The sequence below is a fragment of the Corvus cornix genome, chromosome 1 (genome assembly GCF_000738735.6).
Source record: "Corvus cornix cornix isolate S_Up_H32 chromosome 1, ASM73873v5, whole genome shotgun sequence".
NCBI lineage: Eukaryota > Metazoa > Chordata > Aves > Passeriformes > Corvidae > Corvus > Corvus cornix.
This window is the reverse complement of record NC_046332.1, coordinates 52,643,104-52,663,063: the sequence shown is the minus strand read 5'-3', so window position 1 is coordinate 52,663,063 and position 19,960 is coordinate 52,643,104. Positions and strand designations below refer to the sequence as shown.

The window sequence follows — 19,960 nt, the reverse complement described above, 5'->3', positions numbered from 1 at the left end:
CCCCTCTCCCTCCTCTTCACACACATAAAGCAGTCAAACATTCTTGTACCTGCACAAAGTCAGCCTGACGGGCATCCAGTGGAATAACAGATGAGTCATGAGATGCCAGAACCTCCCGTAGCAAGTTAAGTGTCTGATTTAGAGCAGAGCTTGGGCCAAGATCAGGAGGTGGGAGCTCAACCTGAAGAACAAGATTATCTGTTTGTGGGGTTTTTTATTAATTTCATTTACAGCAAACACCATACAGTCTGTTAGCACAAATGCAACCAGCTAATAACAAAATTACAGGCATGCAGAGAAGAACTTTAATCTGACACTGGACAAATCTAGCACATTTCAGACAATAACTGCCTGCAACTTTCAGCATAACCATCTCATTCAGTGCAAAATAAGCAACTGAACATTGAATTTCTCCTTTCATTCAGACTATGCCTATTTTACCATCTGGAGAGTCCCAAACATTACCGGTTTTGGTACTGGAAAAAAGTACATTTACTAGATTAGGTGCCAAAGAATAGCCACCTTGTTGGCACCACTGAGTTCACTTTGAGCAGGACCTCCTGTAAACACTTCAGAATCTAGTGCATGCAGAGCTCTGGGAAATGAGAGCCTTACTGCAGCAGTTCATGACAAGGCTGCACAGCCCACCATGCTAAGTCTGAGAGCTGTAGTCACAAACGCAACAGTTTTAATCTCCAGCAATCTTGTACTTCAATTGCCAGTACACAAATGAACTGGACACAAGCTAACTCAAGTAAACCTACATGAACTGCAATGAGACTGCACAGACTGAAATGCAGGCTTATGCCAAAGGTAAGAAGCTGGTAATGTAGATGTTTAAAAAACAAAGGAGGAAATTTTGTGTATATTAGAGAAAAAAAATGTAGTTTCCACATCAAATTATGAAAATTGGATCCTCTGAAATGGACTGAAATTCTATGCTATTTTTAACCCAGGCTCACAAACTCTATTTAGCCCTTTCTTTGTAACAGGCAAATACTCATTAAACACTTTATAAAATGTTTATAGAAAAATCTAGCACTTCTTTTTCCCAACACACATTTCTTAGGTTCCACTCCATGCACAGCTGCATCTTTTTGTCTCCAATGCTGCCTCAAACTGTCTTCCTGTGGCCTCCAAGCCCTTACTACAACCTCATTTCCTTCTGCCAAAAATCTACTTCCCACCTTCCTCTCTTCTGCCCATCCAAGGGCAAAGACAGATGTGGCTGGATCGTGTGGGAGGCAGGAGACCCTCAGCAATACACAGTAAGTTAAGACTTAAAGGCATAATGTCTCCAGAAGGAGGTAGGGAGCAGTAAGTTTGGATGGGACCGGCCCATGTGTCTCAGTCAGGGTACCTGGCCACAGCAGAGCAATGCAGCATGCACTTCTGCAGTGCCCTTAAGACTCCAGCTCAAAAGAAAAGGCAGCAGCTTTGGGTGGCTCCAAGTCATGGGCAACATGTTCCATAGCTTCCCAAATGAGAAATACTGATAAATAGCATAGTAATAAGGATGTCTGAATCTTTAAGATAAAAAAAAATAAAAATCCAAGGGGCACAGGCTGATGGCCAAAGAAACCAAGGAGAACACAACAAACATATCCAGAGCATAACATTACAGAGCTTCCTGGAAATGAATCTATACCTGATGAACATGCCAGCAAAGAAAGAAAAAAACCCCATCTCTCCCTCTTTGAAACCAGGCCGAACTTTCATACTTCGTGTTTCGAAACATTTGAGATACCATACATGGCCCCGCACTGTAACCAAGACAGATTTAATGAAAACCTTTTTCATCCTTCTGAATATAAAGTGTTCCTCTATTCTCACTTTCCAAGAGAGAGTATACTGAACTCAAGCAACTAAGGGAAAACTAAATCTAATAGGTTCAGAGAAAAGTTGTTCAGCCCATGTGGTCTTGAAAGCATGAAACAAACATTCTAGCGATGAAGTAACAGAAATTCGAAAAGAGGCACTGAGTGCTGATCAGTAGTAAAGTTTACTGGTGTTTACAGCACTGAATGACTTTCTTCTTGTTTCTTGTTATTATTAGGGGTATTGATTGTGTCCTGAACACACTGTTCTCAGACTTGAACTGAACCATGTTCAGGGATATTTTGGGGTTACTTTGAGACTAGAGTTTGATGGAGTTTTTACTTCCAGCACACACACAGATCATGGCAATGACAATTTCAGGCTGCTTTGCACAGAATTTTTGTCTCCTGAAGTAGCTAGTGCTCAGAAGCTCTTAAATTAGCTTCATCTTGCACTTAGTCTGTTCCTTTACAGTCCACTGTCTCCTAGTAAGACCAACGGAAGAAGAAAATACGGCAAGAAAAAAAGATTTAGATCACTAGATTTTATTTGGGTTATTCTGAAATTCCTGACTATTGCAATAGAGACAAAATTATCAGTAAGTGGAACGAGAATCAAAGTAGTGCTATATTAATTTGGAAAATTCAAACTTTTGACACATGAATACAAAGTGAGGGCTTTTTTTTTCAGAATTGGAAAAGAAAATTTAAAAACACACACTTCAAATTTATAGAGGAACCTAGAGACTCCAACTCATGAACAATAATCACTATTCTAATAAAAAAATAATTGATTCCCTGAATGTTTTACATGCACTAAGAGATCATTATAATTGATCCTATTTCCAGAAAAATAGGTTTCAAATACATGCTGAGCTCTACTTTTGAAGTACCTCTTTCAGATGCAAGCTAGACAGCAGCTAACTAAAACATCATTAGGGAAGTTCTGCAGCAGTGAGTTCAACTGCATTAAAACATACTCTATCACAGTATTAAGTATCTAATTGGTTTTAACTACCAGTTCAGTCATACAGAAATGATGTCAAACAGTTCTTCAGCCTTTCAAAAAAACCCAAGAAACTACCCATTTTTAAAATCCAATATATAAAATTGAAATGAATTATGAAATGGATACTGAAAGTTGTACATAAGCTTTAGTACAAAAATCTTTATCTTGTTTTCTGCATAATTATCAGTGGGGAACAGATACTAAGCCAGCAATCTCCCTCCAAACATATAATCTAGAGCAAGTTTCTCTGTCTACGACAGCAAGTAGCTCAAAGGATGTTTTATAGAATTTTACAAACAGCAAAGGAAAACACAGAAAAAACAAAAGGCAGTATCAACAATCAAGAAGCATGTACATGTATGTTGTTTCCCTTTCTCATTTACAAAAAAGGTTACATTTTAAAAAAGGGCAGATTTTCTTCTGAAAATACTGTACAGTCGATCAGAACTTTATATACTATGCTACTTGAACATTAGACAGTTAACAGTTACAATGTTCATGAAGGGAATGGAATACCTCCTACACAAGGAGAGGCTGTGTTCTTCCTGGAGAAGGCTCAGGGGGGCTGTTACAAATATGTGAAGTGAGGGATGAAGACAGAGACAGACTCTTCTCAGTGGTGTCCAGTAACAGGTCAAGAGGCAATGGGCACAGATTAAGGCACAAGAAAACAATTTTAACTGTGAGGTTAGTCAAGCACTGGAGACAGTTGCACAGTGAGGTTTTGGAGTCTCTGTCCTAGGTGGCATTGAAACCCCAGCTGGAGCAAGTCCTGGGCAACCTACTCTAGCTGACACTGTATCATGAGCAAGATGGTTGGACTAGATGGTTTCTAGAGTTTCCTGCTGAACTCATCCATTCTTTAATTCCGTGATACTACTACCAAATAAAACAAGATGGTAATTTAAAACACAGAATTCCACAGAGAAAGCCCTACTTATGAGTAACAAGTGGAAGGCTAGTGGCTTTTATAAGAACCTAATCAGCTTTAAATATAGCCTCTTAAAAACCCCCACCGGCAGGGGCCAGATCCAAAGTACTACAGAGTGGAACCTTGTAAAAATGTTACAAATTTTTTATGCTGTCAATTAACACTGAGCAGCATCAACTGAAGAAGCCCATTCTCCTCAGATGAGACAATATTCACCAGCACTCCAAGGAACCTGAGTGCATGTCTACCAGAGAAGCTGTTTCAAGATTTTCTGGTCCTATTAGGATCCTACAGTGGTCAACAAAGTAGAATGCCTAACGGCATGCTTATCTTTTCAGCTATCAAGTTCGTCTTGGAAGAAAAGATAACTAGTTTTGCTTTGTTCCCATGGATCCATCTAAAAGCACAACAGCATTCAGATCACGACAACAATAATCAGTCTTATTCAATCTGCCCCACATCTGATTTCCCAGAAACCTAATAAGTTTCATTCTGGCAGGAATCAAATCATGCAGGACAAGTTTACAATTATTCCCATGCAACATTTTAATATCTCTCTTACAGACAAACTTAAAATAAAATGCAATCACAGCATTTAATTTGCATACATCTACTCTAAAAAGAACAGCATTAAGGAATAATAATCCCAAAACTTAATTTGGGATACTCTACTAATAGTCTTCTAACAGCTCAGACAGCAGATGACTGGAGTTTGGCGCAATCTTTCTCTAGTGCCCTTATGATAACTCTCATACCATTTTATTAAATGTTCACAATTATTCTTTCCTTTAATAATTGTTCTGGAACACTAGTGAAGCCAGAGGAAGGACATGTGGGTTTGAAAATTCCCACTCTCCTAATTTAACAGCTGGTCCAATAAAACATGCTGACATCTAACACACTCGTTAAATGCCTCACCAATGCACTCATGATATTAAACAACTTCCATATTGAGATGGCTGAAAGAGCAGTCCATCCACTCTGGTCCATTAAGTACTTTGAACTTTACTCCCAGTTTCATTGGAACCGTTTCTGCTGTTCTGACAATTATTTTCATTCACTATTTTCTCCTGGATTTATAATCATCTGTAAAATGGTCATCTGTAACGGGCAGACAATGAGTAACACAAGCAGAATCCTGAATTCCTAAATATTTGATTTTTAAGCACACAGTGAAAAGAAACATGTAAAAGGATACATAAGGATTGTAACAATAATTCTGATCCATTTTACTAGCACGATTGGTAGACCCATGGCTGGGTCCAAAAAAGCTAAAAAGCAACAAATACAAACACATTTTTTTCAGCATAAGGACACCAATCCTGGTCAACAAGCATTGGTTCAACCAAGAACCAGAACACATCAATTCCTACCAGAGCTAGAAAGTGCTGGCAAGACTGCCCAACACTGCCTCTGAAGGGTAAGAACCAACAAGGCAAAGGAGAGACAGTGTCTGCAGTAAGAACTGATGCACCAAACCTTCAGCGACACAGGAGGTGGCTGGTGATGCACAGCTTCTGTAGGATGACAACATTGAGCCCTACAGCAGCCCAAGAATCTCAAAGTCATGAATGGCATTCTAAACCCTAAAAACAAACTGGCTTTGCAACAACTCTGCTACCAAGCTTCTTGACAGGTTTCAAGAAGTGTCAGAGCCAAAGAGACTCCCTGGTGTACTGCATTTCTTTGATAACAATGGACTTGCTTTCCAGCAGTCTGCTGAACATTTCTGTCACTTGGATTTCAGCTCAAACAGAGCTACCTGAGAAGTCTAAGTGAGAACACCATAAAAAAAGCTTTCTCAGAACAAACAGCTTGAAGTTGAGAGCTGCTGACTATTTTAAAACCAGGATGCTTGAGGTTTTCTTATGTAATGAAAAAAAAGTTCAGAGCAAAGTGCTTCTGGGCAAAGCAGTAAGTATTCTGAAGTAACCAGGGATTTCCCTCTATCATTTACACCGATGGCTTGACAACCAAGAGGGAAAATCCTGATCTAAGACTGCCTAAAAGCTTCCATACACCTCCACACTTGTGACACTCCTTATGTAATGTGGGACTCTTCTCAAAAATAGATATGAAGAGGAAGCTATTTTCTTGTCCTAGAAAGAACAGACTGAAGTCTCAGTTTCCCATTGTGCCTTCAAAATTAAATCCCAGGCAGATTGAAGACAATGCTCAACTCAGGATAATCAATAATCTAGGGAATGAAATTGTCTATGGTGATGAGGACATCAAATTACCATCCTGTCATTTGTCTACATCCTAAGGATGGATCTTGAGGAGTTAGCGTATTTAATGAAACCTGCTTTGTCTAAAATATGTTCCCAACTAGCTATATTTAAGTGAAAGATTTGCTTAAATCATATTCTGGTCTATCAACTACTACATAGAATGTAGATATTAAAAAAGCAAATTATCAGCAACAAGAGATGATACTGAGGAAGTAACGATCATTAAAACTGTCGACCTGACAGGCCATTCACCACTTTCCAATAATCTAAACAGAAGAGGCATTTAAATCTATAGAAATAAAAGTATTTTTACTTAAGAACATCCATTTGCATTTTAATCGATTTCCAAAGTTATTCAAATTGCCTTAAGAATCATATTTTAATCAAAGTATTGGACAGTTGATATTCTTTGAAACAGGCTTATCAATGCCTTAAGATGCATAATCTAAACTGAAATAAGAAACCACTATTTCCAGATTGTTCAAGTGAAAAGTAATTTACTAAATTTCCCAGTGAATATTCTCTATCTGCACAACAGGAACAGCGATGAAGCCTTTGCAATTGCCTATGTAAGCACAAAGGGTCCATCTTCCAGGGGTTTAATCTTCTCTGAAAATAAAAAAAAAATCTGGAAGCAGTTGCAGTGCATACATAGCTGGCAAAAAGCTGGTAAAAAGGCTGAGATGTGAAGAAAATCCTACTATTACATATACACAGTTTTGGTCTGAACGCACATTAAAAAAAAGGACGGTAAAAAGCAACCTTCAGTTTCTTCAAAATGTAAATGCATTGTGGCATTCACTACTAAATTTACAAAGACAAATGAAAAGGCATAAAACCTGCTTATCTGTATACTAACACGCAAAAAACTAAGTAACAAGAGAATTAAATTTATGATTAAAAAAAGGTCTTTATCGGATGGAAACTAATGTCTCTCTGAGGGTAATCAGCCTATAAATTTTGTAATTTTTTATGAAGCAAAACTAATTTCAGTCATGAAGAGATAAGACATCATTCTATCAATTCAGTAATCCACTCACAAAGGGTAATAATATAAGGTGCTACAGAGGACTACCTAAAACTCAGTTACAAAAACTACACATTAGAACAGTAAGATTTCTTCTCAGATATAGAGTTATCTCACTGTTAACTCCTGAAGCAGATTAATAAATAATTGTGGAAGCCTTTGTTACCCATACATCTAACAGTCCTCTAAATCTCTTAAAGCTTTTGACCTCAATTATATTCTGAGGAAAAAGCTTCATAGGGCACATAGGCAATGTAATATTGTCAACGTTTCAGACTTAATTTATAAATGTGTTTATGAGAAAGAGCAATATTATGATCTTTTCCCATTACATAGTAGGCTCGGTATGCCATTCATTACTTGTAATAAAACACCACTGAAGGTGGCAGCGCAATCACTGCCTTCATTTAAGGCCAGTAAAAGAAAATTTGACTACTTTATAAAACAATGACAGCATCAAGAACTGGTTACATCCAGACTGGGGGCTGAGGGAAGGGGAACTAAGGGGGCAAAGAGAACTACACAACCTTCCCATAGTGACAATAGAAAGAACACACACTATGAACTAGGGGACCATAATTCCTTCATCATTCTTCTTCTGAATTCTACACATTTCCAAACTGAAAACAGTGTATCACCCAAAACAAAACCGCAAAGACAGTGAGTTACAACTGATTTTCCTGTGAGTAGGGAAATCATGATGGATCCTGTTTGAGTACAGATGTAATACCCAACAGGATAAATAAACAGAAAAGAAATGAATACGGAGATGTTTTCAAGCCAAGAAAATGTCTTTCCTTGAGCACTTTGTAAGCAAAGAGCAGTCATACATTTTTGCTAAGGTACATCACTGATTTCTTTTCACGTTAGGAAAACGTACACAGATATTTCATTTTAGCTTACATACTAGTAAATAAAACGTTTTTTTGGCAAAATTAACGTTGTCCTTGCCTGTTGCATGTTTGAGGAACTCAGCTTTAGCTGATCCTTGAAGAAGCATTAATAGCAAAGGAACTATTATTGATACGACACCGCATTCAAATGGAAGTACCCCACAGGAACAATGCATTAAGTGAACTTCAGAAGTATAGACTGTGTGTGGTAGCAGCTAAGGAGCAACCCAGTGAACAAACAAAACCACTGAAATGAATCACTGGGATATCTGGGAGAGAACAGGAGGAACACCTGCTTCTTTGAGAAAGGCATTCCCCAGCCCCTGCAGAAAGACAGGAAATTAGGTCCGGACAGGCTGTGCTGAATGAGACAACTCATTCAGGACCACAGAACAATACTGACAAAACTCAGAGAACCTGACTGAGTGGCCAGCAAATTATAAGTCTTTGCACAAAGAATAGTTTCTGGAAAATAACATATTTTTTCAGGGAGGTTTTTTTTTTTGGTGAAGGTTAAATAATTTAGAAATGCATTTACAAATGTTACAGCAATGTTCATGTGGTAAAACTATTTTTATAATAGACAGAAAAGCCCGAATTTTGTTTTTACTTAGCTTACCATTTTGGGATATACATTGCAACTTCAAAAAAGGAACGATGCACAATTAACTACTGATCTGATGATGCATTAATACAAACTATACAGCTCAATTGCCTGACTTTGCTCTATTACACTTAAGAAAATTTCCTATTTTGTTGCTTCTTGTAGATTTTAAAAATATGTAAACTGCTCTGCAGAAAAATACTGCTAACAGCAGGATTTTAGCCATGTATCCACAAACCTCCCACTATCAATAGAATTAAAATATAAACAGCAAGTTTGTAATGTAGGTCCGTAACTAAAATACAGAAAACACAAGACTTCAGCTTCAGGAAAAGCTGACATATAAAACAGCTATTTACCTGGTAGTCTTACTAGACAAAGGGAAAAAGAAACATGTCTTGAAACATGAAAGCTGTACAATTTTGAAACAAACCTTGTCCATTAGTTTACTTGCGTGAAGACTCAGGCTATTAAAGAATATTTTCTTGCTCAACAAATGCATTTCTTCTATTGTTGTCAACAGTGTGGCTGCACTGTTTCCTACAATACCACTGAAAGCAAAATTAAGATTATTTAACAAATCTAAAGGGGGAACAACATGCTAGTCAGATATTTAAATATCATTTCAAATAAGATTATTTTCAAAGTTGAAAATTTATAGCAAACAATTACAGGGAACAGTTCTCCATAATGGCTGAGCGATAAGTTGACTGTAAGAACAAGCACCATCAAGTATTTCATTAAGCAGATATTAAATACAGGCTATCAAACTTGCACCAACTTTTTTGTAGAGTACTGGGTTTTTGCTTTATTATGCTATAAATCTACTTCTGTTATAGAAAAGAAATTATGTAACAAAAAGAGTTAACAATATTCTATCATACTGCCTGCTAGGGATAGCATTACCTCTCTCCTTTCTTCACTGGGATACTAGGCATCTCCAAAAATGTAAGAATTCATGCCTTGCTGTTCCAAGGGTTAAACTATCACTCAGCACAGACACCACATGCCCCTTAAATGGCACTACAGGACCATGCTCCTCTCACAGATACATCCTCCCTCTGTCTATAGGAATTGCACTTTTAAGCTACAAACTGGCAGTGAAAATTCATTGTGTCATAACAGGACTAAACCTGTATCTCGATTTTCAGATTGTAATCTTGCATTTAAGAGATCATGTCTCAAACTGCTTTTTCCCTTCATTAGTGAGGTGCACCTTCTCTATACAAAGGAAACTACTCAGCTGGTAGAAGGTACTTCACTGGTCTTTAAACATTGTGTTGTTAACAGGACAGAGACCAACAGATAAGACTGACTAAGACTTTCCATTTTAACATCACATTTTCAATTGCATCAAGCTTTATAACCACAGGGAAAATCTAACTTTGGAGACAGAAAAATGACACCAAAATCTTTTAGGATTTTTGGACAATAAAATTAGGAATAGCTCTTATATGTGTTCTACTATAGACCTGCCATCACAATTGAGGATTTTAAATAAGGTGGGAGGTGCCCAAGAACCACTTATCCCAGTCTGCCTGACATCTAAAATATTTTAGACGGAGAAGCTCAAGTAGTAATATTAATGTTTCCAATTCTCAGCAGTTCAGTCCAGGGCTGTGGAGGAAGATTTTTCTGCTGCTGCTCTTTCTAACCAACATGAACTACAACATATGCCACAATATATAAATTATATATAAATTAGCAGCTCTGGCTTCTCTTCAGTTCCTTTATTCCTGGTGGCATCTGGAAGCTTGGAAGGTGATCAGTGCATCTTCAACACTGAGATATGGAAGTGCATAATTAGGAAAAAAAAGTTATCAAAAAGTTATCAAAACACAATTGTTCAAACAAAACAAAAACAAACAAACAAACAAAAAAAACCCAGAAGTAATTTCCTTTAATAACATTTCCTCAAAGGGAACTTGACTTTGTTATCTTAAATGCTTTGTAGAGTTTTTCTGTATACTATTTGAATGTACACAGAACAATAAAGAAATAGTTATTGTGGCAAATTGATGCTATACTCCAAAGCAGTTTTGATATGAACTGAGAAATGGCAATGGGTAAATGGTTTCTGCTTGTTATCACATGTGTTTCTTCCTGATGTTATAGTGCAGAGCAACAACTAAGCAACAGAAGTACTCTTCTTAGCAGATTGTTACATATACAACTAGGGAAAAAAGGCATTTTTAACATACCTTGTCATTTTGCATACCTGATTGTATGGTGGTAGAACTTGAGCAAATTAGAAATCTTGTACAGTAAAACTGCTCCTGGCTCAGCAACAATCACCTGCTCAATTCTAACCTGCATCATGAACAAATACAAACATCCTTCAGGTCATAAATTTCGAAAGCCAGCCTCCTATGACTTTATATGCAATGTATCTCTGATTTTTAAAAAATAAATTCAACCAGAAATAAATTTTAAAAAGAGAACGTCCAGTTAACTACAACGTTCCAATTGAACCAAAGTGCTTCTGGGCTGCCAAGCATCTGGGCAGAAAACATGAAGGTATATGTATTCTTAAAAAAAGAAAAACTACTAACCCAAAAAGCTTTCCAAAAATCCTACAGTCCCTACAGACTTCTGCTGTTATTGGAAATTTAAAAATAATGAGATCATTTGATGGATTAATACTGGTACATACCGGAATCCTCCCCAGCACTGAATAGCAAGAACAGCTGCAATGCTGCAGAATCACACATCTACAGCAGTAGATTTCTAACATCATGCAGCAATTCAGAACGTCAAAGTATTAGGTATTTTGCCCAACAAGCAAATTTCACCTGGACAAATATATTCCTCACTTAAATGAGAGCATATATATCTCCTACCAGTATCTAGTTAGATATATTTATAACTAATAACCAGCTATGTTGACTGTTTATCTCAATCAGGAGATACTGGCTACACAACAAAATGGTGCTGACTGTCTTTACAGTTGGACAGCTGATGTCTTGTCTCCATGGTATACACAAGTCTCCACTCAAAAAAGCTACCCCAGGGTCAATCTTTATGTACTTATGAAGCAGAATAGACAGTGACTTATCACTGCACCATTACTGCACGTGCCTATGTGTGAAAGGGCTACACACAAATCAGCAGCCACTACCCACTCTCCAAAGTTATTTGCTGTTCAAAGGAACACAATGTGCTGCAGTGCCTTCAGCTCAGAGCCAGCTGCAGAGAGAACCAACTAAGATTAGGCTTCCTCAATCCTTTCAGTTTGCATCTAATTCACAGACGAAAACCAAATAATACTTTTTAACTCTTATTCACAATACTTAATGTATAAAGTTTATTTCAACACAAAGGTGAACTTTGCTCTTCAGTGTGTTTGTATATTCAAAGGTCTATATACCAATATCTGTCTCCAGTGTTACCTAGGTCATGCAGGCATGAATACTGAGCATATTCTAGTTGTACAGCAAAAGAGAATAGGGCAGGCAGGGGAAAAAGAGGGAAAAAAAATATTGACCAAAAAAAATGGGAATAACTAAAAGAAAATAATTAAGAAACTGAAAAAGACAGAACAGGCAGAAGGAGAGGGGAAAAAAGAGATTTTTAGGGTCATGAAAGAAAAATAAGAATTAAAAAACAAAGCAGGAAAAGAAGAAGTGCTGCTTCCCATACAGAAGTCTTCACTGCACTGGAGAACCAAAATTTGCAAGCGACTCAACCTAACCTGTTCAGGGAAGCTCTGGACTTAGAACTCTTCACTATTTTTGAGTCCTGTAGCCCTGTTGTTAGCTGACCATAAAAGACTACCTGGAGTCCACATAGGGCATCAAGGACATTTTGTTTTGAACTCATCTTAAATGCTACGGAGAATAGGAATAGTTTAATTTAAACGTTTTTTAGGATTCTCCTGTCTCCATCTGAAATGAGAGGCCTGTGGTAATATCTACTACTAGGGAGTATTCAAGAGTCACTTGAATGCCTAAAACACAAACCACCTATGAGTAAGAAATGTGGGCAATTTAGACTGCATGTAAGCGTAACTCTTCTACAATGTATTCCTCCAAACTGAGTCTGTTTCTGTTGTTCCTCTGAACATGGTGGCTTGCAACTATCTAATTACCTATTCTGCATTGTATGAAGGCTCTTCTGCTTGGGGGTTTCTCAGGGGGATTCTTTCTACCTTTTTTTTCCTTCCCCAGGGGAAAGAATAAAACTTCCATACTTTTTACTGTAAAGTCTAGACTGGCAGTGAATTACCATAAGCTGCATTCTATTAAAATACAGAATACAACAGGATTGTATTAATTGTTCTTTTAAGATTTTTTTTTTCATTTTTACTTGCACAGTAACTAACTAACAACAATATTTCAGGGGTATTTCTAAAGAGACTAGCAGCATGCAAGTGTAAAGATTTTGGCAATCAAAATGAAAGGTGCTCTGTACTTAACTATAAAAATCTCAAGTACTAATATCTCTAAGACCAAAACTCCCTCTGACTAACAGAGGAGTTTGATTTTATTCCAAATTATTTTGTTGGGATGCACAGAAATATTGAACTCAAACATCAGCATTCAGTATTAACAGAACTGATTTAAGAACACAAAAAGTTTGGAAAATATCTTCCAAAAAACAATGCTGTGGTATCTGTCTGTTAGGGTAGCATCATGGTGTTTTCCAAAAGATCAAAAACTAAAAGGTTGTGAAGGTTGAGCATAATTCTGTGGCAACAGGAACAAAACTGAAATACAAGAGATTCTGTCTGAACATCAGGGAACACTTTTTTCTTTACTGTGCAGGTGGCTGAGCACTGGCATACGTTGTCCAGAGAAGCTGTGGAGCTTCCACCCTTGGAAGTATTTAAAAGTCATCTGGACACAGTCCTGGGCAAGCAACTCTAGGTGCCCCAGCCTGAGCTGGAAGTTCGGACCAAGTGATATCCAGACGTCCTTGCCAACATCAACCCTTCTGTAATTCTGTGACATTATAAATGGCACCTTTTTGAACTTTACCTCTCTCAAGACCTTATGCTTTTCTTATCAGTAACTTATGTATAGTATCCAGAAAGTAGCTGTTCACATTTGAGACTGAGTATTTGTCAACTGGATATGGTTGTTATAGTTACAGCATCCTAAGAGAAATTTATTATAATAGTATTTAGCACAGTAGATTTTACTTTAAAAACACTTGGATTTATACACTGCACAGTTGGGCAATAATGGGTATCAGCTTCATCACCTTGATTACTTCAGTGCTTATGTGAAGCACATTCAATAGACCAGTCACTCAATCATTTGATGGATCGTCATTAATTATTTCTATCAAATGCGTCCCCTAAACTTACTAAGGCTGTAGCTTGAAAAAAAGACAAGTATGGAAGGATGTGACAGAAATACAAAAAACTGGGGTAGCAGAAAGATGGTAATTAGGAAACAAATTTTCATGGTGTCTTTCAAATACTAGAGCTAGAGTTATTAAACAAAACAAACCAAAAAAACCCAAAACACCAAAACCAATAAAACCCCAAAAACCACAAAAGGAACCGGCTTTTCACACAACAGAGTTGAAATGTTCACTTCCCTCCTGAAGGATATGTTGTGAATACCAACATTTTATATAAATTATAACAATTTGACATATTCATGCAAGAAAACATCCATTGAGATCTATTATATACAAAGAAGTTATGGCTCAGTAAGTCCTTAGTATATTCACAAACAGGCAAGGAAACTATCCTACAGAAATATGACACAGCTGCATAACCTGTATACTCTTCCCTAAGCATAATGATCACTATGAAAAACAGGTTAGTAAATTACATTGATTTTTCATTTGATTCACTACAGCTATTCCCATATACTTATCACAAAGATGTATTTTTGTACATCAGCACTCAACCTAGGAAAAGTAAAACAAAATCAAGACTCAAATTTAGCATCCTAGTTCCTCTCACTATATGACTATTATAAACTACATATCTACAAAGGAATCTTTAATTTGAGAAAAACCCTTCAGAAGTTGACAATCTAATTCTTAACGAAGGGCAATGAAAATACATTGAAAAGATGGGAGCACAAGTTCTAAAAAAACATGACAGAGCAGTTTTTGTATTTAGAGTGCTAACGAAAACAAAATACTTCACCTTCAGAGGCCTGCAGACACCTTCTGTGATGTGCCCAACTACTTCTTGAATATTTTCTTCCACACCTATAGTTAAAGCAAACACATTCTAAGATTATGGAAATGTAATTCTCTTTTCTTCAAGACTATAAAACAAATAAACAAATGTAGGAGGTACTCCTCCCATAAAAAGCATTATGAACTGTATGTTCTTTTCTCCACATGACTAGTTCACACCTCCACTGTACTTCCAATCTAGCCATTAAGAAATAGCTGCATGGCAAAACAGTCCCGGAGTCATTACCTTTTGCTATGCAATTGCTTCCTAGTGCAACACAGTGCGTGGGGATTTGAAGCAGAATCAGCAAGGGGAAGAATAAATCACCTAGCAAGAAGCTGTCACAGTAAGGCTCAATATTAGCACTTCATGAAGTTAAACTAGAAAAACACCAAAAAAACAACCAGGCCAGTGAGACGCTCAAGGAGCAGCAGTACACACCCTTTTGAAAGGCCTGACTGGCAAATACACGTGTCTGTCAGTGCTGGATACTGACGAGCTCACGGCATTGTTACAAATGAAGCGACATGTGTACCTCCACACTACTGCGGGCTGCAGCACTGGCAAACGCTTCCTCCCCAGCAGCAATTGAAACTCATCTTTCACAGAACGATGTACAAAAGAGAATATTGCCCTATCTTACCACGAAACACAAATGAATTGTTGCATGGCAACCAGTGCTGTCATAAATCAATCAAACTGAAAGCAACAGATCCTCAAGCTCTCACTTCAGTAACAACTCAGAACAGATTTATGGAGAAAGCAATACTTTAATTCTAATTTAAAACTTGTCAACAGGAGTTCATCTTCAGATGGGACCCATGCAATTAAAGTAAATAAACTGACTGTGACATGTGACAGAAATCAGGTGACCTGAAGCTATATTTTGCTTAGTTCAGACTAAGAGAGATTACCTCAGAGAGTAAAAATAATGAAAGATCAGAGGTCTGTGCCAATGCCTCTTTACACCAAGTTACATGAAAAGCCACATAAGCAGTAACAACTGAATTCAGTGCGGTGGCTGTAGGAATTTCAACATACTGAATTAGTAAGGTAATAAAAATATGCTTATATACTTAAGTACTGATATCAAGGCAGAAAGCAAGATTACATACCACACCGTGCATGCTCTTTTACGTAATGGCTAGCTCCCAGACAGACCGTAGCAATCTACACATTTTTTAGTAGGAACAGTCACACTTGTACCGTTCATCAATGTAACAAGCACCTAGCACATATTTGCAATAGTGTATCTAGACCAGATTGACTTAAAAACAAGTTGTTTGGTATGAAAATTTTAGCTCAAAAAATATACAAGTTTGAATACCAAAGGACATGGAATAAAAATTTTGATATACCACATGCTTGTGCCTTCGCATGTATTTTCATGTCCAATTAGAATATCTGGATTCCAAAAGCAGTGAAATCTTCCAGCAGAATGGGTTATATAAGTGTGCAAGTTTGACATAAAAGAATTACAGAATAAACAATTCTTAGAGGTCCAAAATAACTTTTAGAATACAGCTCATAACTGAAGATACGCTTCCAACTCCTTTGTAAACCATATATAATTTTTCTCTGTGTATCCTTCTATAAAAGGAGAGAGCTTTTTTTTGGACTTAGTTTAGCTTCTGTTCTCCATCTGGGTTCCTGTAACTCCATGAAAAATTGGTTTCTACTGCATCTCTTAAAATGCCTGCAATTCTCCATTCCTTTCAAGTAGAAGATCTCTGTATGACTGCAAGGCTCCTGCTAGCAGAATACCTAAACTCTGAAGAGGAAAACCAGATGCTTTAGCTTGTCCAGCAAAAGAGTTAAAACTTTTCTGACTGTGTTTTCAGTGCTTAAAATTTTAATAGCATTTTTGATCAGGTTAATTTTAAACAGCTAATTTTTTCAAGCTTAACACTTTAAAACTTTTAAAAAGCCATTTTTGCATACTCTGCTTATGGGCTACATAGTTAAAAGTAAAAACTGGGATGGAAATGTTTCTCAAAAAAAGTGTCATTCATACAACTTTTCATCCAGTGGGACCAAATCCACCTGTATCGTACCAACAGGTATGGCTTTTCTTGTTGTTGTTTTTGAGAAGGGAAATTTTTGTATAGCTGTGATTTGCCACACTCTTCACAGCCCTGAAATTACACAGGGCTTATAGGAAAATTTAAACAGAAATCTGAACTCAGAACAGATACACCTGAATGAAAATAATAGAAGCAGTTCCATCTGCAAAAAACTACTCAAGTTGAAGTGAAAACATCTGACTGACCTAGCTTCAGACTGCCAGATAGGTGTTTTATCTATGACAGTTGCTTGGGCTCCCTCTATAGGGGAATGGAAAAAAATCCCAGTTTGTGATGAAAGTCTCCAGAAATGCTTACATTAGATCTCAAATTTTGTTGGGAAGATCTGCACTCTGAAGATGCAAATCTCTGTCCTTATCTTTAACTGCAAATAAACAAGATGTCCACTTGTTAAACGGCTACATTAAATTAACTCAATTTTTACTGTAGCCTGCACAGCCAGACACCTAAGACTGCACAAAAGCACAGAAAATTCAACTTGAGTTTCTCAGTACCACAGATGCTTTCCTCATTACCAATTCAGGATCTAAATTTATAAAGAACATATAATGTCAAGGTACTTCAGGGCTTCACTGCCCATAAATGTTTCTTGCTAATTCCAGTGGTATCCTATTAAGTACTGTTTTGTCTTACAGACCTTATCACATCACCACCCTTGCCATCAAAAAAATTACCCCGAAGACACAGAGGAATAGCTACAGACAGCACGTCCCAAGCTTTGTTGCTCCCAGTATGAGAGTAAGAATTCCTCTTTACATTTCTTAAAAACTACAACAGTGATAGCAGATCCACTCCTGGAGAGCTTAGGAAAACATATTTTTCCTTCAGACTGAAACACTGAATCTCTTGTTTATACCAGTCTCTCCACAAAAAGGTTTTGGCCTGATGATTTTTTGTTGGAAACTTCTCCCCCAAATATTTATATTCTCTGTATTATCAAGTATCTTTCTCTGTGGCTGAAAAGCTCTAAATATATCTCATTTCATGGTCATATCATCTCAGCCCGACGTCCTGTCAGAAGGCCAAAGAACTTCATAGTTAAGCAAAGCACTAGACAAAGAAGTGGGAGAATTTCAGAACAAAGTGAAGTAGCAGAAGTCCAGCCCACAGCAGAACCAGACACATTTACATGCTCCATGGGGCCAGCTTTCCAGCAGAAGCAACAGTCAGTCATCTACAAAGAACTGCCATGTCTTTTTCTCTACACTAAAACCATCATGAGGCCTGCTTTCCTGTCTCCCTGAAATAGTGTCAGCAAACAATATTAAATTCACTACTATAGTACACTGTAATTGTAGTTAAAACACAACAGCATTCCTCCAGTTTGATTTACAACAGGTCCTAAACAGCCTCCTTTCCCATATACCATTAATAAGGAAAGCCAATTAATACTTACAGCATTAAGGAAAATCAGAATACATATTCACTTTAAAACCCAGAGTAGGACTGAGACATACAATCTGAAGAGCTCACCAGATACAGATCAAATGTAAGTTCTTACAATGAGTTTGTTACAATTGAGTACACATGCTTAATTTCTAAAAAATACCTTTCTCTGAAGCTATGGTGGCAAACCATTCTAAAGCTTCTACAGGATAAAAGTCTTTAAAGTATAGGTTCAATCTACTGAAAACAAAGCAAAGGGGCTAAAGACCAAGCATGAGAATCTGCAGTTCTGAAATGAAGGAGAGCTTTGATATTAAAAAGCTTCATCTATCTGTGAGCAGCCTACTTCAACCTCTATAAACCTGGAATAATGTTAAATGACAGATGAAAATTCCATTTTCCTTGGAGCATAGAATGAAGAGACTTACAGGAACAAGGAATGATATTTTTAAAAAATTACTAAACAAAAGAGCAAAGGCATAATGGAAATTATCAACGTAATAAACAATAACAATGTTTTCAAGGAAATTACAATATTTGTAATACATTACGAACAATTTTTGAACTCTCAGCTACACTCTAAAGTGCCACTTTGTAAATTTAGTGTAAATCTATTATAAGTACAGTAAAATAAACAAGTACATTTTTAAATTCTGTTTTGTTATGGGCCTTCTTTTGGCAGAATGGAACCACCAGCTATTCCGAGATTATTTCGAGGATAAATTTAAACTCAGACTTTTAACTGAAGCCCAGCCTAAGAAACCAATCGCACTTGCTTACTTATCACAGACTTACTAACACTTCATAATTTATGTTTTAAAACCAGTACTACCTTGAATAGTTACAAGCTTTAACATAGCTTCTAAGTGTTCTTTCTCAGAAGCTGTAGCTTGATGCAACCAGGCCAGCATGTCTCCTACATACCTACACAAAGACAGAAATTTCAGTGTAAATCAATGGTTTATGGAGTCAGGAATTCAAAATGCCAACCAAAAAAAAGATTATTTCATATACATTCTTGTTAGTACTGTACCTCAGAGGATCATGAGAGTGCATTTCAATAGGGCGGGGAGTACCTCCCAGGCCTCCTCTAGTAAGAGCATCTATAAAGCCACGGACTACAGCACTCCTTCTAGCTGTCCCAAACTCATCCAGTGTGTATCTGTTATTGAAACATGAAAACAGGTTAAAAAAACCAGTTTCCCTCACCACAGTTGATTAGTTCAACTTCACAGCTAATACAACTACCTATTTTTATGGTTCTAGAAATCTTGCATCAATGTTTCTACTATAAAGCATTCAAAATCATCTGATGATGTCAGAATTTCCATCATCCTGCCCTGCCTACAGTACATCTGACAAACAGGAGATAAGAAGAGAAATTTCATGTTGTCACCTGTCTGTTCTAGAGCAAATGTGTAAGATGAGACAAGACTTCTGATATTGCAGACAGGCGCTGGAATATATAGTCTTATATATATATATATATATACATACACACACACACATAGACACAGTCCTTTTCTCCTTTCTTCATTGGACAGCTCTTAAGTTTCCAGGCAAAATTAATTACCTGTCACATTTGTGGGGTTTTTCTACTGGATTTGAACATTTTTTCTAGTGTTCCTCCTCTGACACCATTGCAAAATAGACTGAAGTAAGTACTTGGCACTGTGTTTCCTACACAGGAGCACTGGCAGAAGCTGTAGTCTTTCCAGGATCAGGTTACTACTATTGAAAAAAAAGAAGGGTGGGGGTGAGGGTAGAAAATCAAGTGACTGCTTCTGCAGAGTGTCCTGGGGTGCATCAGGCACAGCACTGTCAGCTGGACAAGGG

The 19,960-nt window shown here is 37.2% G+C and overlaps 1 protein-coding gene across 2 annotated transcripts in view; it reads right to left on the bottom strand.

The window, feature by feature from the left end:
• The window catches only part of COG6 (component of oligomeric golgi complex 6), a 55,400-nt gene that overhangs the window by 12,648 nt on the left and 22,792 nt on the right, over positions 1–19,960 (bottom strand). For both annotated transcript variants that reach the window (XM_039566893.1, XM_010400367.3), the window contains exons 9-14: positions 19,158–19,286; positions 18,957–19,048; positions 14,619–14,683; positions 10,731–10,822; positions 8,946–9,063; positions 50–181 (exon numbers count right to left, since the gene is read on the bottom strand). In XM_039566893.1, the coding sequence (XP_039422827.1) occupies positions 50–181; positions 8,946–9,063; positions 10,731–10,822; positions 14,619–14,683; positions 18,957–19,048; positions 19,158–19,286 (628 nt within the window). The remainder of the gene's footprint in view (positions 1–49; positions 182–8,945; positions 9,064–10,730; positions 10,823–14,618; positions 14,684–18,956; positions 19,049–19,157; positions 19,287–19,960) is intronic.